This window comes from Excalfactoria chinensis, chromosome 25 (assembly GCF_039878825.1).
Source record: "Excalfactoria chinensis isolate bCotChi1 chromosome 25, bCotChi1.hap2, whole genome shotgun sequence".
Classification (NCBI taxonomy): Eukaryota; Metazoa; Chordata; class Aves; order Galliformes; family Phasianidae; genus Excalfactoria; species Excalfactoria chinensis.
This window is the reverse complement of record NC_092849.1, coordinates 2,577,020-2,589,383: the sequence shown is the minus strand read 5'-3', so window position 1 is coordinate 2,589,383 and position 12,364 is coordinate 2,577,020. Positions and strand designations below refer to the sequence as shown.

Genomic DNA, 12,364 nt, shown 5'->3' with positions numbered 1-12,364 from the left:
GAGACGCTCTTTATTTCAATGAGATAAAAGCATCAAGGCAATGACTGTGGAAAACCTGCCAAGCTTTTCTGCAGGCTTAAGTTAATCTTACTTTCCCTTGTACAAAAATGTATTGGAAGTTGTTTGTGCAGTGATCATAGCTGGCTGTCGGACGTTGTCTTTGTTTGATAGACTAAACTTGTAACAGAAGGCTGAGTTTTCAGAGGAATGATAATGAAGAGGCATTTGCTTCACTGATCTGAATTGGTTTTTTCCTCTATAAGTAGTTCAGATTCCTTCTGAGCAGGAGGAAAACCCCAAACATGATCAAAGCAGTTCGTTAGCTGGTTATTCCTTTGCTCCTTTAATCTAATCGAACTTGCCAGGCTGTGTGACTGCGAAGGGAGTTTGTTGATTCCATTAAAGAATAATAACTTGCTGTACCTTTTGATATCTGAATTGTTTTATGTGGCATGAGAGATTTCAGTTTTGTTTTCTTCACAGTTCAGTGGGGACTGCCAACAATTTCAGCTGCTGGAGTTATAGGAATGCTTAGTGCTGTTGTTGCGAGCATTATTGAATCAATAGGAGATTACTATGCCTGTGCCAGGTTGTCTTGTGCTCCTCCTCCTCCTATCCATGCAATAAACAGGTATGTCAAAAAAGAAAAAGGGAAAAAAAAATGAGTATCAGTTCTATTTTCTTATGTCATTTTTTTTTTTGCTTTGGGACAAGACAGGATTGTGTTCCGACACTGTGTCAAATGTGAGGGCCAAGGATGTGAAATGGAAGATGGAGGAGCTCAGTCCAACTGTGATTCAAATGTAACATTAGAAAGTTAGTTTCATTCCTGCTGGGATCTATAGAAATAAAGAAATAATACACTTTCAGTGGGGATGGAACTCTAAGTCACCTCTCCACATTGAGAGAGTTGTTCAGCCTGGAGCAGGGGAGGCTCTAGGGAGACCTGAGAGTGAGCAGCATTGCAGTATTTAAAGGGTGCCTATAGGAAAGAAGGAGATAGACTCTACTAAATAGTCTGTTATGATAGGAAAAGGGGAAATGGCTTCAAACTAAAAGAGGGGAGATTTGGATAGGATATAAGGAAATACCCTTACTGTAAGGGTAGTAAGACACTAGCGTGGGTTGCACAGAGAGGAGATGGATGTCCCATCCCTGGAGACATTGAGGGTCAGGCTGGACGGGCTCTGAGCTGTGATCAGCTGTGGGTGGTTCCATTCATTGCTGGGAAGTTGGACTAGATGACCTTTAAAGGTCTCTTCCAATTGAAACAATTCTATGATTCTATGATTTTAATTTCCTCATTTTAGGAACACGGTTATCTGAAATGCAGAAAATCAGAACACAAGTTGATTTTCCAGCTGTATTGGAACTTGAAATGTCAATTACACAGATGCCTTAACAGGCGCTGCAGTCATAAAGCACCATCTGAGTGAGTCTACACTAACACAAATATGACAATTTTCTGTTTCTGAATTACAGAGGAATTTTTATTGAGGGTCTCTCCTGCGTGTTGGATGGAGTATTTGGGACAGGGAATGGATCCACTTCTTCCAGCCCTAACATTGGTGTCCTGGGCATCACGAAGGTATGTTCTTTACCTTAATCACTCAGTGACTTGGGTATTATTTTGTCTTCTTGTGGTTGGTTTATGCTATTCTCATATTTTATAGCTACGCTTTGTGCAGACTAAACTTTATACAGTATTCTAAAGTCAGCTGTTGTCTAATAGAAATCCATTCTAGAAAAGGATGCCAAAAATCTTATTTTCATTCTAAGTAAACAGCAGTTTAGAAACGTTTGTAAAGCAAGCAGTGCTAAATAAACCATCCTTTTGAAAACCAGCAAAGTATTCCAGGGTTGTAGTGGTCTTAAGTTAAGCATAGGTACTGTAAACTGCATAGAAATTGATATTCCTTTGGATCTCTTAGCTCTGAAAGCATTGCCAGAGGGCTGTTTTCACTGTCTCATTTTGACACAGTGAAATATAAGTTGAGCTCCTTAGGTCTTGTCTACATCTGTACTAGGACGTTACATTGACAGAGCTAGAGCAGGAGCTGTAGTTAAGGGATTACATTTTGGGGGGAGTGTCACTCAGCAAAATATGTAAGCAATTGAGGAATTCCTCTGTTTACGCACTGAACTGGATGGGTGGTTGAGTGCTCTGCTGAACTGGGGGGACCTTGGGCTGCAGATGGATTTGCTTGACATTGTTAATTTAACCTTGTTAAGTAATATCAGCAAAATCACTAAGAGCAATTTACGTTGTAACTGCGTACATCCTGTTGTGTGTTTGGCTTGGGAGCTATAAATCCACTTCATGCAAGCAAGATACGGAATGTGTGTGCTCCTCTTGAAATAACTCATCCCTCAGCTTAATCCAATATAGATGATGGATTTATCTTCAGCCATATTTTTTCTTCTACACAAAGGATGGCTCTGTTTGCTTTTGCAATGGAATATAAATACTAATAGCACCATCTGCTGTCTGCATAAGTCCTCCTTTCAGTTGGTGGAAATTTCCTAGCAGAAAGTTGCTAGAAAAATCCTTAGAGAAAGGTTTGTTTTGTTCTTCTCTTACTGTTGTTTCCTTCGTAGTTCCGTGAATTAACAAATCTGCTTTTATTAAGTGCAGGAATGAGCATGCATTTTCTCTTGAACCAGAGAACAGAGTTAAGTACAATTAGGTTTGTTCACAGAGCGTGATGGAAGAGTTGGCTGTGCCTTATCCAGAGTGGCACAGCTGGATGGCTGCACTCCAGTGTTTTGCCCTGGTTTGCTGTCTTGTGTATTTGTCCCTAAAACCAGCTTTGCAACTTCAATTTATATTAGAATTGATCTGTACGACTTAGATATTCTGCTGTTCTTTGGAAAAGGCAGTCTTTGCTAATGAGCAAAGGCTAAATAATTCTAGCGATCCCATTATACCACTGCAACTCTTGAAAAGGCATATACCTGCCTTGAAATTAGTATTGGTTGCATTTGAATTTTAAATTCGAGGCTTCAATTGGATGGAAAGACTGCAAAGTCTTTGAGCTATACTAGACTAGAGGGTGATTTATTTTGGCCTAACAAATGAGTTTTAATCATAGACAGCTTATGCCATAATGTTGATGATGTGGGTACATCTTTTTAAGGTACCACATCCTTACTCATATTTACCAAAGCAATCTCTTAGCATGTATACATGTTCCTTGGAGTAATTACATAGTTGAAGCTAGGTGCTGACCAAGATGCTTCCAGTAGCTTTCAAATCTCCATTGGAGTTCAGTATATTTGTCTTGTAGAGGCTGATCAGTGTCACTAGTGTGGGGGTTTTTCTTTCTATAAAGCATCTGGTTATTTCATACAGCAAGGTAGTTTTAGACCAAAGTGTTGGTGCTCATAAGGAAAGGAATAGCTTTATTTACATGTAATTTGGGAAAGCTGCAGGCTAACTTGTATGGATTTAACTCATTTAGCTCAGTCACATGCGATTAACAAATACATTTCAAGTTCCTTTTGAAACACAGTATTCTAATAGAAGGTCTGCAGAGAGCTTTGCTAGAAACTGCTGTACCAGTATAACGTTTTTATTTCTTGTTCCTCGTGGACCTCTTAAGCAGCGTAACACTATTAAAATGTTGAACATTTAGGCTAATCAATTGCAATTACAACATAATGCCAGAGAGCAACTGCCCTGACGTCTGGATGCTTAAAATAGGAAAGGGAAGGAAGCGCAGACACTTGGTTTCAGCATTAACACAGCCATGATTCGCATCTGAAGCACTTTCAGTTTTGACCTCAGAGGGATGTTATAAGATCTCTTGATAATCTGTCTAGAAAGGCTGTATCTCCTTCAGGTGAATTGCATGAAAGGTGATTAATATATGTAATACTGTGTAAAAGGGTGGCAGTACATGAGTTGTTTTCTCTTGCATTACTGCTGATCTGTTTATAATCTCTCCTAGTTATGGTCTACTTACTTTCTCTATTGTGGATGGGACTGTGCCACATGGTTATAGTGACTACAGCACTTACAGATGGTTTTGTTAATGTTAATTAAAACAAATCTAAAGCTATGTTAGAACTGGACTGCAGCCACGTTACAGCTGAGTCTGAGGCATTCGTACAGGCTCTGCAGCCTGCAAAAAATATGTGAAGATAAATAATAAAATGCAAGGGATGAACGTGGATGAAGTGTAGCCTTTTTGCCAACGTGCTTTCCTTTTTGTTCTCCTGCAGGTTGGAAGCCGTAGGGTTATTCAGTACGGAGCAGCCTTCATGCTCTTGCTTGGGATGGTTGGCAAGTTCAGTGCTCTGTTTGCATCCCTGCCTGACCCCGTGCTTGGTGCCCTCTTCTGCACTCTCTTTGGTAACGTATGTTTTTTGCTCCTCTTCATGTCTTCTATGGCAGTATCTTTTTCCTATAGCATTTGTGTGCTGTCTTTTTATTATTTTAAGAAGGAAAGAAAAGACTTAAAAGCTTGTTCTGTTTTTATTTAGGGATGATTACAGCTGTGGGTCTGTCTAACCTCCAGTTCATAGATCTGAATTCTTCCCGCAACCTGTTTGTACTTGGATTTTCCATTTTCTTTGGACTTGTCCTTCCAAGCTATCTCAAACAGAATCCACTGGTGACAGGTATGTGTTTCTGTTTGTATACGTGAAGTCCATGCTAAGTAAATAAGAGGAAATCCAACTTGTGGAGGCAGTAAAAGCTATAGGTGAGAAGACAGCTGTCATTTCAGAACTGGATTTAAGAGCATAGCTAACCTTCTTTAGCTTGCATAGAAAAGTAGGTCATTCAAGCAAAGAGTTAGATTACAATATTAATTCAGTGCTCTTCAGTGGAAGATGGAGCAAATTCCTCACTGAACTCAATAGCAGTTTTCCCTTGTAAATCAATAGAATGTGCTTATGTGTGATTAAAGCTCAAGCACACAATAAATTGTTTTTCTTTTCTGTTCTAGGAATAGCAGGCATCGATCAAGTATTGAATGTTCTTCTCACCACAGCCATGTTTGTTGGTGGCTGTGTTGCGTTTATTTTGGATAATACCATTCCAGGTCAGTGTGAACTGCTTTACCTGCAATAATAACTGCTTCTCTGCATGATGATAGTGCAGCATTTCAAGGAAGGAGACGGGAGATAAGGAGGTGAATGCTGCTGCTTTTGTTGATTTTTCTGGAGCAGGGTGCTTCACTCCTGTATGCCTCAGATTCTTTGGTCGTGCTTTGATCCATTTTCAAGTTAAGATCACCATTTTCTTTCAAAATAAAAATAGCAAAGAAAACAGCAAAAGAAAATAGCAAAAGAAAATAGCAAAGAAAAAACCAGGCCAGAAGATGCTTAGACTCATAGAATCCTTAGAGTTAAAAGGGACCTTTTAGAGGTCATCTATTCCAACTCCCCTTCAGTGGGCAGGGACATCCACAGCTAGATCAGAGCCCGGTCCAAAGCGTGCTTCAGACTTCTCCAGAAAACACGGTAAAAATATTATGGATTTCAGAATATTCCATTTTGAGAGCAAAAAATTTGCCTCAACTTCCTGATATGTAATTGTGTTTCCCAGTACTTTTATTTCCTCTTCCTAGAAGATCCTCCCAGTGCTTTACTGAACGAGGTGCCTGAGTCTTGAGGCTTGTTTCATTTCTGCTCTTAACTCCTAGTACATATGTGTGTATGTCTACCTATTTTATTTCTCTACTTCTAGGAAGCCCCGAAGAAAGAGGAATACGGAAATGGAAGAAAGGGGTTGGTAAAGGAAGCAAGTCACTGGAAGGCATGGAAACATACGATTTGCCTTTTGGCATGAACTTCATCAAAAAATACAGGTGTTTCAGCTTCCTGCCCATCAGCCCTACCTTCATGGGTTACACGTGGAAAGGCTTCAGGAAAAGCAGTACCTGCAGGAGTTCAGATGAAGACTCAGAAGCTACAGTATAGCCTTAGTTGAAACTATATTATCTAGTTGTAGTAAAAGATGTATTTGCAGTTTCTTGCTGATTAAGAAGCATTAAAATATATGTTTTGTATATCTGCATTTAAATTCTGGAACCAGAGCTGAGACAGATTTAAAAAAGAAAAAAAATAGAGAAAAAAAAAAAGAAGCTTTCCTGTTGTGGGTGGTGGTAGCCAGATATAGTGTCTCTGTTGAATTTCTTTTCTTCTTTTTGTCCAAAGCTATAGATACCTGCGTGCCCAAGTCTGCTTATTTTAGATGGGGCTTAGGTTCCTGAAGTATGTAGGTGCTATTGAGAATGTTACTTTTTATGGTGATTTTTATTTAAGTCATTGATGCTGGCATTTTTGGCTCACTCATTGCTGGCAATGTTAGTCATGCCAGAAAATCTGAATCCTGTGAAAAGGAAAAAAAAGATAAGAATTCTAATTATGCCTAATCATGTATATATTGTTTCTGACCACTGGTTTGCACATTCCATAGTTTCAGATCCCTGGAAACCAGACTTAGTTTAAACTGGCAAATCCTGAGAGTACTTTTCAGATGGTTTGATGGTTCAGTCAGATGTCCAGACAGAAGTTTCCATAAGAACTTTGCCTGGGAAAACTCTGAACGACTTCTGTTGGCTTCTTGCTTTAGAAAGAATCACTCATTTCCTATCAGTTTGCATTTATAAGCTTTTCCTTTTTCTGCCTGGCTTTTAACCACCTAACTACTGTCCAGGAGTAGGTTTTCTTTAAAGGGGGATGTATGTAGCTTGAGCTTTACAGAGATGGGAGACTTAACTTCCAGGTGGGACCTGATAGCAGTGAAATGAATGTATGCAGCTAGATGTTTCCTGAAGAAGAAGGCTATAAAGGTGGTTCAAAGGGATTTAAACCTGCAGCAGGATCAGAATGCAACCAGCATTCACTGGGATGCATCTGTGCATAATTCCTTGTTTGGATGGTTGAGATCCAGTGCTGCCTATGATTGGCTTCTGTTGCATTGCATTTCTTCTTTTCCTCTCTTTGTGGGATGACTGTAAAAGCTCTCTACTTCTACAGTAGCCATCTTGAATGGCAGAGACACTACATTTGATGTCCTCATCCACCGGATGGTTTAACGGGTATTGGGTCCAACCAGGGCACCATTCAGATATATTATTATTATTTTTTTCCTGGAATAGTCTCAGCTCTGATGTTATGTGAGTGTTCATGCTCATCATGCATTCATCATTAAAAGTTTCAGTCATGTTTAATGTTCTTACTATTGCAAGTTAGTTTTAGACTTCGTTGTGGCCCCAAAAGCATTTTTAAGCTGTGGAGATCATCAGGGAAATGTAGTGTAATGTAATTTCAAGGCCAGTATGCTCTACGGTGCTTGCGTTTTGTGTTCCTGGAGAAACATAACAGTAGATCCTGTAATTCACTGGTGTATTTATCAAGGTTTGACTACTGGACAGGAGCGCAGGAACTCTGTTTTCTGAGTCTACTTCCATGTGACTTTGTTATTGGTTATTGAAGCATGGATGGGTTGGGGTGGGGAGGGCAAGGAAAGAGCTTTATGGATCAGTACTGAGTAGTGTAGGATTGCAATGATTCCATTGATATCCCTTTTCAGCATGTCATGGCTGTTTCCAGAAGCATAAAGTAATACTGTGTTGGTTTTATTTTTTTTCCCATAACAAAGCATGTGTTTGTTCCTGCTTCAGGGAACTTTCAGTAGTTTGCAGTCTTCGTGTCAGTCAGTCTATCTTGAAAGCTGGTCAGAAGAGTTAATTGTGTCAAAGACGAGGTTGGTTTGCCTTTAAAACTAAGTCATTTTTGTCATTTGAAGTTCTCCTCTACAGGTAGAGATGTGTTAGATTTCCACCTCCACTTGCAAATAGGTTGGAGTGTGGAGACTTCTACTTAGTGGCACAGGGCTTCCAAATTTCCCAGCTTCACATGCAACCAAAGACGTGTGAGAGAAATGGAGGAGTTAAACTAAATGGGCAAGGAAACAAAAGAAAATCCAGTCGTGTATGGTAGTTATCATCATGTAAAATGCCAAAGTTGATAGGAAAACGTTGAGAGGGGCAAAGGTTTGGTATTCAGAGCATTGCCACCTCTTAAAAGCTAAAGTGCATCACTCCCAGTGATGCTCCTGGGACCTGAACGCAGCAGTGATTGCTGTGTCCTGAGGCTTTGCTCAACCTTCCCCCCCAGATACGAATGCTTACACGTTGAAGAGACAAGGCGATGAGAAATAAGTAGTGATCTTCTCTCACCTTTGGATGGGGTGAAGCTTTCTGTGTCCTGCACTGTCTTCACTTGAGCATGTCAGAAAGAACTGCCAAGGTGATTTGTGACACTTTTGGGTTAAATTAAGGCAGTGAATCCAAGGATTCTTCCCTTTTCCTTGGGGCAAAACACCAACCCTCTCCAATGGCGTGGGCCAGGCTTATTCAAAGAGGTGAAACCAGATGACTCTGTCCAACTTGGATTTAATTCTTTCTCAGCTTTTGGTTCTACCATACTGATTCTGTGGACTGGTTGAGAGGGTACAGTAGCATTTAGCTGGCATGCTTTGCTTTTCTAGCCACTTAACTCAGTAACACTAAGATAAATAGTTGTAGTTAGCAGTCATTTTTGTAACCAGTTTTGCAATGGAGATCTGCTGAAGCACGTGTAATGTATAGCAGAAGGTTATGATGGTCTCGGTGTTTCCCTGGATGGGCAGGGATGGTTCTGATGCAGCTGCTGCACCCTGAATCTTTATACTGAAGCACGCATCTCTGTGGAGCTTTGAGGCAAGCAAAGAGCAGAGCTGACAGGCAACTTACCTTGGAAAGAGAAGCTCCCCTTCCTCTTTCTGATGCACCTGGAACAGTCCCAGGGCTGCCACTCAAAGAAGATGCAGTGCAATGCAATGCTTACTTTCCTTTGTGATTGCCCCCATTTCTGTACAAGTGGCAGGCAGTTGTGGACCCTAAATATTCCTCCCATGTCCACTTTCCTACATTTGAGTCTTAGCGTGGCTGGTGTGAAATGCCCTTACCTGGAGGAGAACGGATTGAGCTGTGGTTCCTATAGCACTGAAATCCTTTGTGTTTCCATCTGCGTGAGGGCGGCTGGGTATGGCTGTACACTCAGTATTGTGTTTTACCCCCTGTTTGTGATCTCCTGCCTTTCATACCACGATGCTGAGCAGAGCTGCCCACAGCAGACGCCACCTGATGGGTGAGTGAAGTGGCAATGAGGTGTTTTGACCAAACGTTGAGGTGGAAGGGCAAATATTCATGGTAGAAAACTCATTTTGTCATATCAGAGATGGTTTAAAGTGTGTGCAAAAGGACACAGCTTTGGACTTTTGTAATGGATCTTGTGTTCTTTTAGGTTAAATTAAGGATCGTTGCTAACATGTTGAAACAACGTTTTGTTTTTTTATTCTAAAGCAAATACGTGCAAATTATGCCTATAGAAATTTAGGTTTCATAGCGAGCTCAGCTATGATTGATTAATGTTGTCATATTAGAATGCGTCGGCGGAAGGACGTGACCAGAAAGTTCAACCTTTAAACCCAGAATTTGCTTTTATGCCTTTTAATACTGACTTGAAATATGACAACTTGGTTTGTACATGAATATTGCAGTATTTTATTTCCATATATTAAGAAATAACATTTCCACTCAGGATAATGACTGCGGTTTTTCCTGGGAGGGAGTGGTATGATTGTCATGACAATGTCATGTGATGGTAGAATTTCTTCATTGACGAATCTATAGTAGTTGTGTATACTTTATTTACCCATCTTTATGTTCCTAACCGAAAACTAAAGGGTTTCTTTGTTATTCATCTCCCTACTGAGATCTCAGCACTCCCGGTGCAGAATTGGCTCTTGCAAACTGAAATCCTCAGTGCTGTTTATAACCACAGTTGGCGGTGTGTCTGCAACACAAAAAGGTGTTTGTTTGTGCTACAAACAGCACCGCAGGCGCACGTGGTTTATGACAGCCAGCTTCCAATGGTTTCAGTTAGCCATTGGATCTTCACGCCATCTAATAGAACCTGTGCTTAACATGACTTGCGTTAGCAGTGTAGAAAATGCATGTGACAGACCAGCACAGCCCACAGTGTTTCTTTTATGTGGCCTTCTTAAACCCAAAATCTGCTTGAGTAAGTGGGTCACCTTTCCTCCCCCCACCCCCCCCAAAATGTCCCACTTGGTGCATGTTTTGTCCTATTCCTTGCCAAGGCCGACAGCCTTTTTGGGGCATGGGGATGACAGGCACTCAATGCTCTCATGTTTCTATAGCTACAACAGCTCATTACAGTATTGGAGGAGGCCACAAGTTTGCTGGTGTTCAGCTTCTGCCCACGAGTCCATCCAGCTCGAGTGCTGGGCTGCTTTGAAGCACTGGGGTTCTGCATTTAGAAACATCCCAACTATATTCCTGTCTAGTTCCGATCCGACTGTGACTGTGCATTGTCATCCATACATAATCGATATGAGAGATATAGCATTGCCTCGTGTAATGAGCTGGCATTTATGACATTTTTTCCAGGTCGGACCATCTTGCTGCCAGTCCAAATTGTTGTACTTTTGTCTCTTTATGACAACCTTGGGCGTAACAAACTATTGACTGTTCTTAGGCAGTGGGGATACATATATTTCCTTCTTTCTCATCTTAGTGACTGACTTGGGCTGTGAAACTTCTTTGTTAAGCAAGAGGGTTTTTCTTCCTTCTTTTTCTCCCCCCCTTTTTTTGTTGTTCTGAGATGTGTAATTAATTCTTTTATGGAGTTTTTTTTGTTTAATTTCATATTATTTTTGTTTGTTTTTTTTTCTAACATCGCTTCATTAAACGAATATTTAAAAAAAAATGTAATATTTGGACCAGATGTTGTGAATAATAGTAGATAAAAGCTATTTTATTCTGTATTTTTAAAGCTGTTCGGTATAAATAAACACGGGCATAGATGCAACTGGGCGGCCTGCTGTTCTGCTTGCTTCCAACAGCTCCCAGAAGGAGAATCAATGGGGAATCCAGATGATGCCAAGACCTCCATCTCATCAGGTGCTGTTGCAGCAGTGCAGGTGCCCTCCTGATGCAGAGCTCTTCCCGCGAAGACGTTTGATTGCTGCAGATCAATCCCGATCTTGGTCTATTGGAAGTGATGCCATTTGCAGTATGTATGCCTTAACGGAGCCATTTGGGCAGCCAAACCCTTAGCAGTGTTTGACCTGATGGTCAACGCTGATGCTTTTCTAGGCTGTGTCCATGCAGCAAAGCTGCTAATTACTGATCTCCTGATTGAAAGCAAGCCTTAGGGTTGGGTGCTTGCCTTAATGGGAGGCTCTGTAGCCTCTTGGGCCCCAACTGATGACTGCTGTTGGCTGGATTGATACGTGTGGGCACACACAGCACCTTCAGTCTTCTGCCAGCTCTTTGGCTGTCTGAACTGCTGTTGATTTTGAGTTAATTTAAATTAAGGCACCCAAATAACTCCCTTCATTTGGGCTCAGCAAAGACATTGGGCCCATCCTGAAATGAGGACGGTGACCACACAAGGAAAGAAATCCCTGTTAGCCGTGAGCAGGAGCCTTTAAATGAGAACATCCCTTCCCATCTGGTTTGTGGAGGCTGCCCAGCAGCCAGCAGTTGCTCCTGGGTTAATGTGAACCCAAGTGCATCACGTTGTTTGGTATTTAGGGACAATTAGCTCGGGGGTCTTCAAGCTGAAATGCTGGAGAGCATCCAGGCTGCGAAAGTGAGTTTGGATGTGTGCTGAGACTGGAAGGAAATGGGGAGAATTTGGGAGCTTTTGGGATCCAGGTACCTTCCACTTGGCTTTGAATAACTCCCATCCAGTCTTCATATGGGAGCAGAAACCAATCCCCCCCCCTCCCAACCCAAAGGTGTGGAAGGCTCATATCCATCACACTCACTGCACAGTGAAGCTGATGTAACACAGCACAGCTCTGGGCAAACTTCAGCTCCAGAGCATCCTTTTCCCATAGGATCACAGTGGGGCAGAATTTAGGGTCTTATTCTTCTTCCCACGTGGGTTTGGTTCCCGTTGTGTTTATTCTCAGCACTGCGGGTCTCTTCATTATCTCTTATTTCTAACTCTGCTTGCTTGAAGGATAAACCCTCTTATTTCAAGGCTTTGTGCAGCTCTGCTCTATGGCCACAAAGGGCCTCTCAGCTCCGCCAGCCCCAAAGATGCTGCTGGAATATCAATAATCCCCCCCTTGCTGCCCCCCCTTTCCCTGCTCCTTTTGCCATGTCAGTGTTTCCCCACGCCAGATGGCTCCTCCTGAACTCCTCATACTTTACATACACGCACACGCTGATTACAATCTGCAGTTGTGAAGAGCTGCTTGTTTTGCCTAAACCAGCTGTTCACATCGTTCCTTTGTTTCTGCCTTTTTAATGTATTTATTTCTTCCCCC

At 41.5% G+C, this 12,364-nt stretch overlaps 1 protein-coding gene across 2 annotated transcripts in view; it reads left to right on the top strand.

Moving 5' to 3' along the window:
- Positions 1–10,899, top strand: part of SLC23A2 (solute carrier family 23 member 2) — a 46,900-nt gene extending 36,001 nt beyond the window's left edge. For both annotated transcript variants that reach the window (XM_072357262.1, XM_072357263.1), the window contains 6 exons: positions 484–631; positions 1,483–1,588; positions 4,225–4,354; positions 4,486–4,623; positions 4,953–5,048; positions 5,696–10,899. In XM_072357262.1, the coding sequence (XP_072213363.1) occupies positions 484–631; positions 1,483–1,588; positions 4,225–4,354; positions 4,486–4,623; positions 4,953–5,048; positions 5,696–5,928 (851 nt within the window). In that variant the 3' untranslated portion in view covers positions 5,929–10,899. The remainder of the gene's footprint in view (positions 1–483; positions 632–1,482; positions 1,589–4,224; positions 4,355–4,485; positions 4,624–4,952; positions 5,049–5,695) is intronic.
- The last annotated feature ends 1,465 nt before the right edge of the window (positions 10,900–12,364 follow it).